Source organism: Phaseolus vulgaris, chromosome 8 (genome assembly GCF_000499845.2).
Source record: "Phaseolus vulgaris cultivar G19833 chromosome 8, P. vulgaris v2.0, whole genome shotgun sequence".
In the NCBI taxonomy this organism is placed as follows: Eukaryota; Viridiplantae; Streptophyta; class Magnoliopsida; order Fabales; family Fabaceae; genus Phaseolus; species Phaseolus vulgaris.
In genome coordinates, this window is record NC_023752.2 from 28,145,210 (window position 1) to 28,161,197 (window position 15,988).

The 15,988-nt window shown below is 44.0% G+C and overlaps 1 protein-coding gene across 1 annotated transcript; it reads right to left on the reverse strand.

Annotated features, from left to right (window-relative positions):
* Window positions 1–715: 715 nt before the first annotated feature.
* On the reverse strand, window positions 716–1,339 carry LOC137824877 (uncharacterized). Its single transcript, XM_068630557.1, has one exon. It carries the CDS (start codon window positions 1,337–1,339, stop codon window positions 716–718), a length of 624 nt encoding a protein of 207 aa, XP_068486658.1.
* Window positions 1,340–15,988: the final 14,649 nt, after the last annotated feature.

Genomic DNA, 15,988 nt, shown 5'->3' on the forward strand with positions numbered 1-15,988 from the left:
ACAGAATTGCAAGATTAAGCTACTGTATCGAACAGAAATTGAACACAAAGCTGGAAAACACAATTTCAATTGGTGGAAATGAATGGAAAACACTAAGCATTGGAAACTACCGAATAAAAATGAAAGAAATGAAGGAAGGAACACTTATGGAATGAAGCTTGCTGGATTTGAGACTTTGGAAATTCAGTCACGCCACTTGGAGTCTTGTTCCAAGATAAGTGCAAGGTTGCCGCCACTTGAAGCTCACCATTGGCACATAAGATAAGGCAAAGGAAGAAGAAGACAACAAGACTCACAATTTCTCTCTAAATTTGAGTATAGTCTCTCTACTTCTAATTTCCAAATCTGATTTGTACAAGGGCAGCACCTTTATTTATAGCCTATAAGGTGCTGAAATGCAAAGCCAAATGTCCCCCAAATGACACTCAAATTCGGCGCCAACTAGTGCATGAAGGAAGTGTGACTTTCCTTCCTAGTTTGGCACCTCCTAACTCCTATCTACACTCCCCCTAGCATCCCTTACTACTTACACACCTATTTATTACATCCGCACCCCTACTCTATAAAAGAAATAAGAAGAGCCATCTTTTGATACTCTTGTCCCAAAGCTCTTGCCATGCTCCTAGTGATTCGTTGGGCTTGAGCCCCTTGTTGGGCTTGGGCTTCATGGGCTTGAGCATCCTCTACATGGTTTCCATCACCCCTTAACCTCCACCTAGTCCCCGGCGAAACCGTACAGGCAGCCCCCGTATGGCCTCATCTGGTTGGGGGATAATTGTAACTTCTCAAAAGTCGGCCAAAACATCACATCTGCCGAACTTCCTCGATCGACCAGCACTCGATGAACAGTCCTTCCTGCCGTGATGAGCGAGATTACGATAGGGTCATTGTCGTGGGGCACGACATCCCTAAGGTCGTTCTTGGTGAACGTGATGTCCACGTCGGGCGAGTGGTCTTCAAAAACCTCCACTGACATCACAAACCTTGCGTACTTCTTTTGCTGTGATGCGGTGCACCCGCCACCCGAGAACCCACCAACAATGGTGTGGATCTCGCCGTGGATGGGTACCTCGTGCCGCTGTCCCTCGCCACCCGCCGGTTGGGAGCCCGATGACTGGCCCGCTTGCTTCTCCAGCAAGTAATCCTTCAAGAACCGACATTTGACCAACTCGGCGAGTTGGTACCCCAAAGCCAAACACGAGTTGAGAGAGTGGCCAAAGCTCTTGTGGAACTCACACCATGCGTCTGGCTTCAGTCCCAACACCTTGTCTGTTGTTTTCTCAGGCACTTTGAGCCTGACAGCGATATTTGGGATGGCGATCAGGTCCGCCAACCCCATCACGAATTCATACCTTGGCGGGCGATTAGCCTCTCTGGGCTTCCCCGACCCCTTCCTCTTACCTTTCTTTGGGTTATAAGGATGGCGCATCCTCTGATCCCTCTTCCCCACCGTCGCCTCCATCACCCTCTGCGGCTGGATCCTTGTCTGAGCGGGGGGCTTAGCTGGGGCCACATTTCCCCTCTTTTCGGAGACTTTGCTCTCAACAACGATATAGGCCACGGCATGTCACCGAATTTCAGCGAACGTGGCGGGGTGACACCTGATAAGCGACTCACTAAAGGGCCCAGGAAAAATGCCCTTTTTGAAGGCATGTACAAACATCTCTTCATCTTTGCCTGGTAAGCGGACTATTTGAGCTCTGAACCTGTTCAAGAAATCCTTCAGGGACTCCCCCTGGTACTGCCTCACGTCGAACAAATCATAAGACACCAACGGCGGTGCCTTGTTCACTATGTACTGCTCAACGAACATCATAGAAAACTGCTGAAACGTGATAATGTGGCCAGTAGGCAAACTGACGAACCAGTCCAACGCTGTTCCACTGAGTGTGCTCATGAACACCTTATAGTAGACCACGTCCGACCTCCTCGAGAGCATCATCTGAGTGTGAAACACCGTGAGATGAGCCTCAGGGTCCTCCACTCTGGGAAAGACGCCTTCACCACCACCGTATTTGCAGGGACCACCGAGTCCATGATCTCCTAAGAAAATGGCATGAGAAAGCTGCGCGGTGGGGACTGGGGTGCAGATCTGCCCCCAACCGCGCACTCCTCCCGTTCTTGAAGAGCTTTACGCAACTCTTCATTGATCCTGTTGAGCTCTTCATTCCTAGCTTGTGAAGCCACCAGTGCCTCGTGCATTCTTTCTTGCTCAGAACGTGATGCAGCTACGTTCTCCTGCAACGTCCTCATCATATCCATCACCTGTGTCATAGACACAGCATCCTCATCTGTTGACGGCGCGACTGAACTGGACCGCGTTGTCCTCATTCTTTCTCAGCAAGCTCAGCAACTCAAAGAAACTCCGAACGAACAGTAAAACTTCGTAAACCGACTACGACAACAAGCAGTCGAACAGAAAACACCAAAACTTCAACAAACTCGAACTGTGGTTAGGAATCACCTTTTATACGGCACCACGGTGGGCGCCAGATGTTCTTGCCGGTTGACCGAGCGCAAGAGTGTTGCCTCGTCACGTTCTCCCTCACCAGCTTGACACCATGTGCCCTTCAAGTCCACACCACAGATAACCTCTCTGAAAACCTGAAAAACACAAGGTGGCGCCTCTGCGGCCGGTGGCGCTCTGACGCTCAATTCAGTGACCAGAACACCCAAAAACTGAGAGAAAATTATACTCTGCAGAACCGTACTAAAGTTCCCTCAACCCAAAGCAATGAGCCGTAATGAAAAATGTACCTCTGCAAATTCTGTTACGCTTACCTTTATACCTAGGTTTTTTCTCTCTCCAGGCAGTTACGCTTTGGACGCGTGGCTCGCATCCAACGCTGCATGTGTCATCATCTGGGCTGGGATAGCAGGTAGTACCCAGCCCTACACGTGTCATCATCTGGGCGGGGATAACTCGAGCGTCACTTCTGTGTAGCATCCAACCCTACGTGTGTCGTCATCTGGGTTGGAGCAACAGGTAGCATCCAACCCTACACGTGTCGTCATCTGGGTTGGGGTAACTTGAGCGTCCTTTCTGTGTAGTAACCAGTCACGCGGCTAAGTCTCCTATTCAAGAAGTAATCTAGCACGTAATACGTTCTGGAACACCACCTGACGAGGCGAGTATCGAATGCAACAAAGTGCACCATCTCTGTGATATCGCTTGTCGCAAGTGCCACCTTCCTTATCGCTACGCCATGCATGTTCTAGCTTAGGAAACCTTGCCACCAACGAATGTCCACTCTGGGAATCCTGTCGCTGATGAGCAAGTTGTTCCCTTCAACCCACTCGACCTTCACGCCCCGTGCTGGCGCAACAATCATCTTATCGAGCTTATACGCTTGAACTTACTCTTTTGAGCCTCCAGCAGCTTTAACTAAGTTTACTAGGAAATCCGGCGATGTGCTCCTTGTGGCGATGTCAGACCACCCGATCTTCCATTATCTAATACGTCGATGACACACAAACCCGGCGACAACCGACTATGCTCGCTACTGAACCATTCACCTTTCTCTTGTCCACATGTTCTGTTGAGCACGCCCCACATAGTCACGTGCTAGACACGTCATCACACCCGATGACCTAGTCGGTACAACTTCTAATATAATGTACTGACCAGTCCCCGCGCGTTGACCAACCACTGGTAATGTTGGTGCCACATAAGCGGGCCGCACGAGCAGCGCGGGCCAGTACCCCACAAAACACGTGTGCCAAAGGAGCCAAGAGTGGTCAGACATCGGTCATCAGGATGCACCGACTTGCCACTCAACAGTGTGGAGAGGTCGGGCATCGGAAACCCAAAAAGTAGAGATGGGCCACGAGAGGTGGATCCCAGATCACACACCAGTTATCAGTAAGGGAGAAGCCTAGGTCACGAGTGCCCATACGAGTAGGGTGGACGACGCGTTCAGGCGTGACACCAAGTATAAGAGCCACTGGAAGGATATGGCCAACAAGGGCCACGATCAGGGGCAAGCTGCATGCATGGCATGTGAACAACTAGGGCACTCTCAGAGGCGGGTGACCCTAGAGATCAGGTGCACGAGGAGGCATCCAGGTGGTCATCCCGTCAGAGGTTGCACTCCAGTTAGGGACCCCACGCGCTAGGTTATCCAGAGTAAGGTAATAACAGTGTTGGGTCCGCCCATCAGAAAGGCCCATTTCAGGTAAACAGGAAACCCTAGTTTTCAGTCTATAAATAGTAAGTTAACAGACTTGGCAAAGAAGAACTCTCTTACACCGTTAACATACACACAGTAACAAGAATATACAGTTTTTGGTGTTTCCTAGCCCTAGTACTAACTTGAGCGTCGGAGTGCAAACGGCCGCTAGGGCGCCCATTGTCTTTGTGTTTCAGGTGTTCATCACATGAGAACCATACTCAAACGCAGGGACACTGAGCGTGAGTGTGACGTAGACGCATGAAGACGTTTCGAGTCAACCGGCAGGAACATATAATAAACTAACTTCCTACTTCAAAACTTATAAAAGTAAAAGTTTATTAGTAGTTAAATTAATACAAGTTAGTTTATTAACTAGTTTTCTCAAACATATTATTTAATAAAAAAAAATCACATCCACCTCAATTATAAAAAGTGTTCCGTCCGGTTGATTGGGACGTCTTCGTGCGCGACCTCAACTGTCAGCTAGGGACTCCTTCCCACTGATTACCTGTGGATTCCTGCAAGAAAGAGGACAAAGAGGCGCCCTAGCGGCCGTTTGCACTCCGACACTCAAGTCAGCCAGCAAGAAACACAAAAACTATGCACCTCCGTCCCTGAGCATCACGTATGGTACTCTGAAGGTGGTAAAAAGAACTGTGTATTGTGTGTACGTTTTCTCCCTCAGGCAAAGATCTTTCCCCAGTCCCTTGTACGTAACCTCAAGGCACGAGCAAGCAACTAGAGAGTTCTGGTAAATTTGCCAAAAGTTCGAACCCTGTTTTCAACATTCTCCGCGCTATTTAAACTACCCAAGCATTTAAAGCGCCTTTAATTACAAATGTAACGCACTCAATCAGCGTATCTAATTAGAAAACGTAGCGCATTTAAGACGTTGAAATGCTTGGGAGCCATTATAGTACCTGAATGCTCGAAACGGAAACTGTATTGAATGACTTTAATTACCTGGCACCTGACTAAAGGGTGTTTCTATTCTGACATGGCTGTCGCACACGTGGAGGGCCTCACGACGCCGTGACCCCATCTGGGGGCGTTTTTGCCCATCTGGGGACGTTTCTACATGTGAGTCCTCCTGCTTGGGAGTGCTACTGCGCTGGGGGTGACTTTTTGGGTGCCAACTCATGCCCCCAATCATCTAGTCACTTACTTTGATAGCGTATCTGCCTTCCTCTCGTACCCTGCACCCGGCTACCCTGGGCGTGACCTTCCTCTTGAGTCGTATCTGTCCCAAAGGCGTCTCTGGGGCGGCAGGGGTACTTCACGAGTCAGGCTGCCCTACACTGGTGCTATCACTATGGCCTTGAAGCCACCTTTTCCTTCTCTTTATCGCTGCCCCGGGTTATCGGGACCTGAGGCCTTCCCACGGCGTCGCTCCCTCCACGGTCTTTCCTACCCATGGGTATCGGGGAACCACACTGTGATTGCCTTGCTTTAGTACTTGTTTGATCTGGCGACGCCCTGGTTGGGCGACGCCTTCACCTAGGCGACGCCTTGCCTTGGCGACGCCTCTTCTTGGTGACGCTGGCACTTAGCGTCTCTTCACCTAGGCGACGCCTTGTGTTGACTTTGACCCCTGGTGTTGACTTTGACCTTGACTTAGTCAACGCCCGGGTACGGGACAGTACACAAGCCCCCAGTCTTAAGCCGATGACTTGTCTCCAGCGTAAAGACTAAGGCCTCGCCCACGCCGTCCACGTGCCATCCTGATGACGTGTCGCTCCCTGCTGACTCAACATTTCTCGAATTATTGACGTGACGCTCTCTGAACCGTAGGAGCGCTCTTAATGACTGATTGGACATCCTCTGAAACGGGGATGATAACACCTTTTGGGGCTACCCTTGATCGCGCGCCACGTAGCCCATCGCACGGCCAGCCTCTAGAGACCCTTGCGTTTCCCTTGGGCGATTGATCCTTTGACACGTGGTACGATCTCACGGCTCTTAGTTAGCGCCTCTTGGGTTGCAAAATGTAACGTTTAAGTTACCCCGAAACCCCGCGCTCATCCCACTGTTACATTCATTCCCTCTGCATCTCTGCACTGTTCGTCGTCTTCAAACCCCTTTTCTCTGCAATTGTTGTTCTCTCCTTCCTGTGCTCTTCTTCCGCCTTCACTTTGATAACAAAGGTATGATTTTCGAATACTCACGACTCTTCCCTTTCGTCGCATTGTATGATTTATTGAACTGCCTGGGACTGTTGACATTCATGCATTACTGCGTTCTTCCGCTTCTCCTTCCTTCTCTGTTCCCTTCTCCTTCTTTCTGGGTTTTCTCGCGTGGGTGATGTTTCCTGGGGTTCACTCCCCTTCCTATCATGGCTACACTTGTTAAAACCTTTTTCTTCTCTTCTTTCTCCAACTATTTATTTACACCATGACGCGCACGAACGCGGAGCCTGATTCCTCCCCAAAGACCCCCAAGTCCAACTACAAAGCCTACTACCCATGGGCCCCCGACGAGCTCTTGAACGAGTGTACCAGCCTGACTACCTACCAGGACCTGGAAGCTCACCGTGGGGATCCCCATTTGTATAACTTTAACGCTTTCTGCCGCACTCACGACGCTCACATATCCGTCTGTCCCGGCAGGCCTGGGGAACCTGTTTGTTTGGACGACAGACCTAGAAAGGGGAAACCCTTCTTCTTCATGTACCAGACCGTGTTCAAACGCGTAGGAGTGCGTCTCCCACTCACCCCATTTGAAAGAGAACTCCTCACCGAAATTAATACCGCCCCCGCCCAGCTCCACCCCAACAGCTGGGCATTTGTAAGGGGTTTTCAAATTCTTTGCGGACACCTGGGCATCCTCCCTTCCGTAGACGTTTTCCTGCATTTCTTTGAGGTGAAAAAGCAGGGGAAAAGCTTCTGGGTAAGCTTTCCCGGGATCGCAGGCAGAATCCTCCTCTCCCTCTTCCAAAACTCTTACAAAAACTAGAAGGGGAAATTCTTTAGAGTGTGCAGTGCCAAGCACGACCCCACAGACTTGGACGGCTTTCCCCTCTATTGGACGGAGCGCCCTAAGCTGCTTAGGGCCAAAACCCTGGAAGAGCTATCTCCTGCTGACAGGGAAGTAAGCAAGGCCTTGGCTGGGTTGGGGATCGTTTTTGATACTTTGAAGCTTGTTGCTAGCGAATACAATGTTCACGCCCTGACAACATACTTCGGTAAGGAGACTTTTCCCTCGTCCCCTTTGCTGTGAACTCCCTGCTACCGGATGTTTGTTCCCACTGCTTCCTCCCCTGTTTCCCATGGTGCCATGTTACTTGCATCTCACGCCTCTATGCGCTTTGTAATTTTGTATAGTTGCTTTGGCCCTAATTTCTGCTGTTTGGTCTATTTTGATGTAGGATCGGTGATGGACGCCTCTAAAAGGGTGATGCTGGCGAAAGCAATGAAGGAGGCTCGTGCCGCCAAGGCAGGTGCCTCCTCCGCCCCTGCTGCTGATCCAGTCCCCCCACCAACTCTGTCACCGCCACCTCCGATCACTGCCGAAGCTCCCCTAAGCTCATCTCCGTCATCTCCACATAGCCCCGAAGCACTTCAGAAGTCGTTGGGCAGCATCGCTAGGGTCAATCACCGCATCCGAGGTATTGTCCGCTTTGGAGGTCGGTGCTCCGTCACGGTTTTGTCCTTAAAAGGCGCCTCGAAGGGTGAAGGGAGGAGGGAGTATATAAACTGCCCTTGGCCTCAATTCCTGAACGATGTGGGACTGTATTGGCATACGGGAACAAGCCCCCCAGTCGAGGTCTAAGGGGAGTTTGTCACCCTAGTTGAGGGGCGAAGGAGCCTCTTCGGCCCCACGGTGGGCGCCATTGTTCCGACCTCATGTCGTTGGACAGCATCACTAGAGTCAATCATCGCATTCGAGGTATTGTCCGCTTTGGAGGTCGGTGCTCCGTCACGGTTTTGTCCTTAAAAGGCGCCTCGAAGGGTGAAGGGAGGAGGGAGTATATAAACTGCCCTTGGCCTCGATTCCTGAATGATGTGGGACTGTATTGGCATACGGGAACAAGCCCCCCAGTCGAGGTCTAAGGGGAGTTTGTCCCCCTAGTTGAGGGGCGAAGGAGCCTCTTCGGCCCCACGGTGGGCGCCAATGTTCCGACCTCAAGTCGTTGGGCAGCATCGCTAGGGTCAATCACCGCATCCGAGGTATTGTCCGCTTTGGAGGTCGGTGCTCCGTCACGGTTTTGTCCTTAAAAGGCGCCTCGAAGGGTGAAGGGAGGATGGAGTATATAAACTGCCCTTGGCCTCGATTCCTGAACGATGTGGGACTGTATTGGCATACGGGAACAAGCTACCCAGTCGAGGTCTAAGGGGAGTTTGTCCCCCTAGTTGAGGGGCGAAGGAGCCTCTTCGGCCCCACGGTGGGCGCCAAATGTTCCGTCCGGTTGACTGGGACGTCTTCATGCGCGACCTCAACCGTCAGCTAGGGACTCCTTCCCACTGATTACCTGTGGATTCCTGCAAGAAAGAGGACAAAGAGGCGCCCTAGCGGCCGTTTGTACTCCGACGCTCAAGTCAGCCAGCAAGAAACACCAAAACTGTGCACCTCCGTCCCTGAGCACCGCGTATGGCACTCTGAAGGTGGTAAAAAGAACTGTGTATTGTGTGTACGTTTTCTCCCTCAGGCAAAGATCTTTCCCCAGTCCCTTGTACGTAACCTCAAGGCACGAGCAAGCAACTAGAGAGTTCTGGTAAATTTGCCAAAAGTTCGAACCCTGTTTTCAACATTCTCCGCGCTATTTAAACTACCCAAGCATTTAAAGCGCCTTTAATTACAAATGTAACGCACTCAATCAGCGTATCTAATTAGAAAACGTAGCGCATTTAAGACGTTGAAACGCTTGGGAGCCATTATAGTACCTGAATGCTCGAAACGGAAACTGTATTGAATGACTTTAATTACCTGGCACCTGACTAAAGGGTGTTTCTATTCTGACATGGCTGTCGCACACGTGGAGGGCCTCACGACGCCGTGACCCCATCTGGGGGCGTTTCTGCCCATCTGGGGACGTTTCTACGTGTGAGTCCTCCTGCTTGGGAGTGCTACTGCGCTGGGGGTGACTTTTTGGGTGCCAACTCATGCCCCCAATCATCTAGTCACTTACTTTGAGAGCGTATCTGCCTTCCTCTCGTACCCTGCACCCGGCTACCCTGGGCGTGACCTTCCTCTTGAGTCGTATCTGTCCCAAAGGCGTCTCTGGGGCGGCAGGGGTACTTCACGAGTCAGGCTGCCCTACACTGGTGCTATCACTATGGCCTTGAAGCCACCTTTTCCTTCTCTTTATCGCTGCCCCGGGTTATCGGGACCTGAGGCCTTCCCACGGCGTCGCTCCCTCCACGGTCTTTCCTACCCATGGGTATCGGGGAACTACACTGTGATTGCCTTGCTTTAGTACTTGTTTGATCTGGCGACGCCCTGGTTGGGCGACGCCTTCACCTAGGCGACGCCTTGCCTTGGCGACGCCTCTTCTTGGTGACGTTGGCACTTAGCGTCTCTTCACCTAGGCGACGCCTTGTGTTGACTTTGACCCCTGGTGTTGACTTTGACCTTGACTTAGTCAACGCCCGGGTACGGGACGGTACAAAAAGAAAAAGAAATTGCATTACTAAATTATTTTATTGATAGATGATTTTTAAATTTTGGAAACAAAATAAGAAAAATGTTTATTTTAAGAATAAACTATACATGTAATGTAAAATATTGGAGACACAAACAACACCACTCTTCCTGAGGAAAAAAAAAAGATAGCAATAAAATGGATAAAAAATATTATTTTCAAAGAATATAAAAGTTATTTATTTAAACTAAAGTAAATTATAAATAGAAAATTTAAGATATCTCATGACACTACAAGTAATATGAATCAAAAAATTATATGAGTGGTGTTGAACAAAATGTTAGGAGAGGGTAAAGTGATAAGTAATTACTAACCATCTTGCTGGTGAATCTTAAATGCATGAGTAGTGTTTGTAATAAACATTCTCTAATAACCTGAGGATCGATCCTTGTCTTAGATGGTTCAAGAAACATTCCCTGCTGTACTCAGCTGTTCACTCATATTTTTCTTTCTGCCACAAAAATGTCCTCACAACCTTAAGACCATTGCTATTGCCGAACAGGTAAGGTACATAGTTCATATAAATATAAATGTAAACTACACAAAAATCAGTATTATCTATAAATTTTTATCCATGATTTGAATTTGTATGTAAATTCAACATTACTTACACATATTGCTCATGGACAACATTACCTATGAATATTACTCACAGATTCTGAATACATAGGTAAATTCAACATTACCTACCAACTAGTACCTAGGGATCTTATTATCTACCAACTTTCACCCACAAATCTTCATTACCTACCAACTATTATCCACGAATCTCTATTACTTATGAACTATCACCCAAAAATCTTTATTACCTACCAACTATTATCATAGTAATTATATACATAATATTAAATATATTTAATAATATTAATGATATTTAATAATATTAATAATATTTAATAATATTAATGATATTTAATAATATTAATGATATTTAATAATATTAATAATATTAATGATATTTAATAATATTAATGATATTTAATAATATTAATGATATTTAATAATATTAATAATATTAATGATATTTATAATATTAATAATATTTAATAATATTTAATAATATTTAATAATATTTAATAATATTTAATAATATTTAATAATATTTAATAACATTAATAATATTAATAAATTAATAATATTAATAATATTAATAATATTAATAATATTAATAATATTAATAATATTTAATAATATTTAATAATATTTAATAATATTTAATAATATTTAATAATATTTAATAATATTTAATCATATTTAATAATATTTAATAATATTTAATAATATTTAATAATATTTAATAATATTTAATAATATTTAATAATATTTAATAATATTTAATCATATTTAATAATATTTAATAATATTTAATAACATTTAATAATATTAATAATATTTGTACCTACCAGTCTCCGGACGTTGACTAAACCACTGGTGATGTTGGTGCTCGTAAGCGGATCCCACGAGCAGCGCAGGCCAGTACCTTGCAAAACACGTGCACCAAGGAGCCGAGAGTGGTCATACATCGGTCATCGGGATGCACCGACTTGCCACTAAGCAGTGTGGAGAGGTCGGACATCGGAGAAACAAACAGTATAGATGGGCCTCGAGAAGTGGATCCCAGATCACACGCCAGTTATCAGTAAGGGAGAAGCCTAGATCACGAGTGTCATGCGTGTAGAGGGGACGACGCGTTCAGGCGTGACACAAAGTATACAAGCCACTGACAGGATATGGCCAACAAGGGCTGCGATCAGGGACGAGCTGCATGCATGGTACGTGAACAACTAGGTCACTCTCAAAGGCAGGTGACCCAAGAGATTAGGTGCACGAGGAGGCATCCAGGTGGTCATCCCGTCAGAGGTTGCACTCCAGTTAGGGACCCCACGCACTAGTTTATCAAGAGAGTAAGGTAACAACAGTGTTGGACCCGCCCAACAGAAAGACCCATTTTCAGGTAAACAGGAAACCCTAGTTTTCAGTCTATAAATAGTAAGTTAACAGACTTGGCAAGAGGAGGAGAAAAAGAAAACTCTCTTGCGCCGTTAACACACACAACAACCAAAGTATACAGTTTTTGGTGTTTCCTAGCCCTAGTACTGACTTGAGCGTCAGAGTGCAAACGGCCGCTAGGGCGCCCATTGTCTTTGTATTTCAGGTGTTCATTACAGGAACCGCATCAGCGAGCACAAGGACTCTGAGCGTGAGCGTGACGTAGACGTGACGTAGACGCATGAAGGCGTTTCGGGTCAACCGGCAAGAACAATATTTAATAATATTAATAATACTTATAATATATTAATAATATTTAATAATCTTAATAATATTTAATAATATCAATAATATTTCATAATAATAATAATATTTCATAATACTTATAATATTATTAATTATATTAATATTGATAATCAACTAATAAGTATAATAATAATCATAACATGACAATAAAACTTGATTGGTGTAATGGTTAAAGCTTCTTTGGACACTCCTTAAGGGACTTGACTTTGAGTCGCAGTAATTATTGTTTCCGTTATCTACAGACACACTCTCCCTAGATAAATTATCTATGAATTTTGATTGTTACCTACGAAATTTTTTCGTAGATAAATTGGATTTTTCTTGTACTGTAATAAAATACCTAAATTAGTAAATTTGACATATGTTTAGTAGTGACAGTGTTTTGAACAGTATCCTTTGTAAGTTTTATTTATACGGTTTTTTAATACTTAATTAAACATATTTAATAAAAAAAAGTCGATTAGAAAACAAAATATTATCTATTTTTTCAATAAATTATACTAATCTGTTGATTAAAAAAATAACTCCAATATGAGTGATATTCTAACTTTTCTATACCAAACAAATAGTTTTAATAAATTGAAAATTTTATAAAATATAAAATATCAGATACCTTTGGGTATGCTTTAATGTTGCATGTAGTTATCACAACAATGTCTGTCTATCTCTGCGTGTTGAAAATTGTTGTCTGTCTATCTTTGCGGGTGAAAAAGAAAGCTAATATGTGACAACACATACGTATTAAAGATGGGGTTTTCAAGTTTTAAAGTGGGTGGTTGCGATTTCATAAAGGAGAGGGTTGGGGGAAGAAGTTAAAGGTGAGAAAGAAGCGCTTACAAGCTACAATTAATTTAAACCCGTAATTGTACACTTTATGAAGTACAAACTTGGGAGGGAGGGAGACTATTTTCAAGATTCGTTCATATTTTGTCTTTCTAAGTCAATTTTTTCTTCCATTAACTCCTTTTTTCGTCGCTCGTATTTTTTAAAATATTTCTCGCTCTTTCGATATGAAATATTGCACATGTAAAAATTCTCTGAATCTTAAGTCAGTATTTTGTCTTAATCATTCACTAAAAAAAACTACTAAATATTCAATTTTTTTTTAATATTCACTAATGGGTCTATTGGGCCTATCACTTCATATTAAAACATTTGTTTATCTTTTATTAATTGATTTTCTATTTTGTAATTTTGTCCCTAACATTTAATTAGCATTATTTATCGTATTTACGTGTTTCTTATTAAAACTGACATATATATGCCTTTTCATGTAAAATTTCCACTAATACATCTTTTGTTATTTTTCTTTTTTGACTTATCGGCCTCTCGGCCTTTCGGCATGACCACTTCACTAGCCCCCTAACACCGACGAAAATTTGTCTCTGATGAAGATCCTCAAATAAATTTTATCTGTTATAAATCGCTTTATTGATTTTGGTAATGTTTATTACGCAACCGCTTTTGTTCTTGAGGTTGGTGAATATTAATTACACTTTTTCAGATTGATTTGAAAGGTTGTGACTTCTGAACCGTTCGATTTGTATTAGATCTAACGGTTGGATCTTATTGTTGTTTAGTCTTCCAATCGCGATGTGTATTTCTATAAATAGGCTTTCATTTTTAAATATGGTCCACATCTATTCTTCTGTCATTTGAGAGCTTTCGGATTTTAATTTTGGTTCTGACTCGTGTTGTTAGGTATGTCTTTTTTTAGCTTTGTTTCGTCATCAAAACGTTTTTCAAGTGATAGTGATTGGGAGGTTAATAAAGAACCGAAACGGTTCCTATAAGTTCTTCACATATGGAATCCATGAATGACTCGTCTCCCACTAACCAATAGAGTGTTGGTACTAAAGAAGAATCTCCAAACTTGGCTGCCGAAGAGAGAGCTGAAGCAACGAAAGAGAATTGGAGCTTGAGATGAGGTTATGAATGGGTTGATTTTCATGTTCGTGAATATTTTTCTCAATAACACTGGTTGGCTTCGCTTTGATATTTTGTATCGCATGCATAATTTTACGAACCTTGCTTTAATAAAGATGTTGTTTCCTTTCGGAGATGTCAGGTTGTTGATAACGTTTGCCATGGTCAAGAAGATTTGGCCGAGGATTTTTTCTATTTTTATTCAAGTTTGCTTAATGATATGCAAAGGCGGTTTCCATTGGTTAAATATCAAATGGGAGTTCTTCGTGTTTTAAATGTTGCTCCAACTCAACTTCATCTAAATAGTTGAGCAGTTGTTCAAGCCTTTCGCCTTATATGTAAATTTTTATATTTAAAAGCGAGTCCATAAGTTTTTATGCATTTTTATAGTACTCGACCTGGAAAATGAGCGAGTTGGTTGTCTTTGATAGCCGAGGACAAGCTAATCTTTTGGCTCCTTTCTCGTCTTCGTAGAAGAACTTCAATAGTGGATTTTTTAAACTGTTGGTCAAAAAGGATCGCCGTAAATACTTTTATGATGGAGATTGTACTAGCCGAACGTGCTCGGGTCCTCGGCCCAAGCACTTAAGTGTAGTAAGCTCGGTATATAAGTTATACCCCGCTCGGTCTGGCCAGGTATGGGCCCAATAACATGCCATGAGATTGGCCCAGATTGTCAGCGGTCCTTATTACGTGGTGATTAACTGAAATCATTAATTATATATTTCGATGTAAATAAAGTTGTTAAGAATATGTTCCATGGTACCTGAAAACAATGGTACACATTATCGCTGTTAGGATTATATTCCTTTAGTTGAAATTATATTCTGGTTGTTGAGATTATATTCTCATTGATGAAAATTGTTGAAGGAATGTCTATAAAAGGGGTTTAAGACCCTGAGTAAAGGTACGCTTTTCTGAATACTTTAAGCTGAAACAGATTTTATAGTTTGAATGCTCTCACTGACTTGATCGTCTGAGTGTGATCAACAGGTAGAGCCCCCTTTTGCCATCTAGCAGCAGCATATTGGAACATCCAGTTGAGATGAGTCAAAGCGGAGCTCACCTCAGAGACCGACCGAAGTCAGTCGGCGAAAACAAAGATAAACCTAAGTTTCCTTTTTATTGGACTAACACTCCTTTAAAACACAACTCTTGGCATTGATCTTTAATGACTGTCGATGGCTTGGAGAGGTTATCGATTCTTAATCATCTTCTCCGGAAGCTTCCTACTTGGAGTCTTCTTCGCATTTACTTATCTCCTCATGCTGAGGATGACTTCTTTGGTATATTTTCTTTTCGGTTATGTCTTCTCTTATTGATGCCTTTTTAACTTTGTTGAATTTTTTCCTATCTATCAGGTATCATGGTTGTTGTACTGACTAGTACTCGGCTCTCGGTATTATTTTTGTACGCTCGGCTCTTTGTGGTATAGGAGGTCAACTCGGTCGTTGGGCCTGGGTGAGACTTGTGCATATGGCCTTTTTTCAGGGTAGGCCCAAAGCGCGTGGTAGTGTCGTTACGCAAAGTAATTTTATATATACACATGCTTATAGATTTGTTTGTGGCGGTGAATATAATATAGTTGTTATTTTTCTTATTTGTTATGAGTATGTCACAATATTTTCTGTTGCATATCTGTTACACGTGGCTAGTTGCTATTAACCCTAGTAAGGTAGGGAGATGCATTGGTAACAGAAAGTGGGCTTGCGGATGGCACCCGAAGATCATTGGTGCCCGTGGCAAGTGGTTTTTCTGTTATAGTAAAAGATTAATATGCTTAGTATATTTTCAGTTAAGATTTGCTTATCTCAAGGGGAGAAGGGTTGTATGTTGCATGTACGACAATAAAAGGAAGAGTAAGCTTCCAGGTAAAGGTACGCTGTTTTTGATACACTTTCTTAAGTTGTTGCTTTTGGTGAGCCCTAGCTGACTTGATCGTCGGAGTGTAATCAAC

Bases quoted from the DNA above. Each gene is read 5' to 3' on its own strand.
- LOC137824877 (XM_068630557.1), bottom strand. From the start codon at position 1,339: ATGGGGTTGGCGGACCTGATCGCCATCCCAAATATCGCTGTCAGGCTC.